The 1,854-nt window shown below is 56.8% G+C and overlaps 1 protein-coding gene across 1 annotated transcript in view; it reads right to left on the bottom strand.

Annotated features, from left to right (window-relative positions):
* Window positions 1-548, bottom strand: part of LOC131215789 (guanine nucleotide-binding protein subunit beta-1-like) — an 861-nt gene extending 313 nt beyond the window's left edge. The window contains exon 1 of the mRNA XM_058210186.1: window positions 4-548. Within this exon, the coding sequence (XP_058066169.1) occupies window positions 4-548 (545 nt within the window). The remainder of the gene's footprint in view (window positions 1-3) is intronic.
* Window positions 549-1,854: the final 1,306 nt, after the last annotated feature.

Consider the following 1,854-nt stretch of genomic DNA (forward strand, 5'->3'; position numbering starts at 1 on the left):
TGCCCCAGGAACGAGGTGCACTGCTGGCCCGTCTCGATGTCCCACAACCCGCACGACATGTCGCCCGAGCTGGTCACGATCTGGTTGTCGTCCAGGAACCGACAGCACGAGAGGTAGCCGGTGTGGCCGGGCAACTCACGGGACACGCGCACGTTGCCCTCGCGCGTCTTCAGGTTGTAGATCGAGCAGATGTTGTCCAGGCCGCCGCACGCCACAAAGTTACCGGACGGGGCGTACGCGCACGTCATCACCCAGGACGAGCGCAGCGGGATGGCGTGCACCTTGTTGGTGGTGTGCGAGTCCCACACGATCAGCTTGCCGTCCTGCGAGGCCGACACCAGGTTCCGGGAGTCGCTGCCCCAGTGCATCGCGTAGATCTTTGCTAGATGGCCCCGCAGGGTGCGCCTCGTGCGCATCTGTATCCGCCCGATCGGCTCGAGATTGTTCGTCGCCTGCACCAGCGACGTATCGCAGGCCACCTTCCGCGCATCGCGGATCGCGTTCTTCAGCGTTTCCGCCTCCTGCCGGAGCGCTTCCAGTTCGTTCATTGTTGATTCGCTCCTTGCCGACTAAAGGGGCCGAAGTTCTTGGGCAAGTGCTCCGGGCAAGTGGTTTCCGTCTCACAGCACTAGCAACAGGAAGGTGGTGTGCGTTGTTGTGGCGCGTCGGATCCTGCTCCGCTTCCCCCTGGTCCTGGTCGTTCTGCGATAGATCACTGTCGTCGGAGAAGCTTTTCCGCTTCCTGCACGCAACCTCCCGGTACCCCGGCTGCTGGCAAGTGCCCCCAGGATACTATAGGGCACGTAACGGTCGTTTGCGAATCGGTACAAGCATCCGTCCAACACAGCGCACTCTGCTCACTGCGGGCTGGCTGGCTTCTCGCTATGATTTGCGTATCTTTTCTCACTTACACTCATACTTCGCTGCCGTTTGGCCAAGGCTCACGCTTTTCCCGTTCGCTCACTTCGTGCTATCTCGCATGTCACACGCAACGCGGACGTAGGACGAACAACGGCAGGCCCTGGAGCACGGACTTTGCATGTGCGGTCTGCGGGCTAGGGTAGGCCTCCTGCTTAGTAACTCGGTAGTAGTAGCACGTCTCCACCTAAGCGAGAGCGAGACGCAGCATAGGCCACACCGCCGCACGCGGACGAAGTGCTGGAAAAGCTCGCAGCCTCTATCTCACCATTCACCCGGCCTGCGTTCGCTCTCACTCTCGCGCTCGCTCTTTGCACGGCACCAATTTATCGATTATCTGCAGTTTTCTGCTAACCCCGACCGAAACCCGATTGCCGTCACTGTGCAAATCTTCTTTCCGGCCACTTCGGTATATCCTTTTCCTATGTTTCGAGCAAAGAAAGGGTCTGCCTAATTTTGATTCAACTAAGACTGCAGGAAAAAAAGAGCAGAAATCATAGTTATTCAATCACTGCGAGTGCTGGAAATCTCTAAACGGTGGTGAAGAATGGTTCGTTATGTTTCCTCCTTCACGAAAATCGACAAGTTTCGTGCAGGCGACATTCACTTTTCCCGGATAGTATGCAATCCGCAAGGCACGCGGGCCTCCGGGCGCCACACACTTTGGCCAGAGAACGGAGATCGATCTGTGGTACGGTGTGCACTCTTGGTACTCGCTTGCGCTCCGCACTAATTATCCGCCCGTTCTGTCGGCAATCCTTATCCTACTGAATCGTTTCCGAACGCAGTTAAAGAATCCTAGCGATTAAACGAAAAGCACGCACCAAAAAAGCGGAGAGTCCATTTTCACTGTTGCACCGAAACGCCGAGGCCCGCACTAAACCATCGTACTACTGCTCCATACTAACTCGGCACACACTGAAAATTCGATATCCA

The sequence above is a fragment of the Anopheles bellator genome, chromosome 1 (genome assembly GCF_943735745.2).
Source record: "Anopheles bellator chromosome 1, idAnoBellAS_SP24_06.2, whole genome shotgun sequence".
NCBI classification, from domain to species: Eukaryota; Metazoa; Arthropoda; class Insecta; order Diptera; family Culicidae; genus Anopheles; species Anopheles bellator.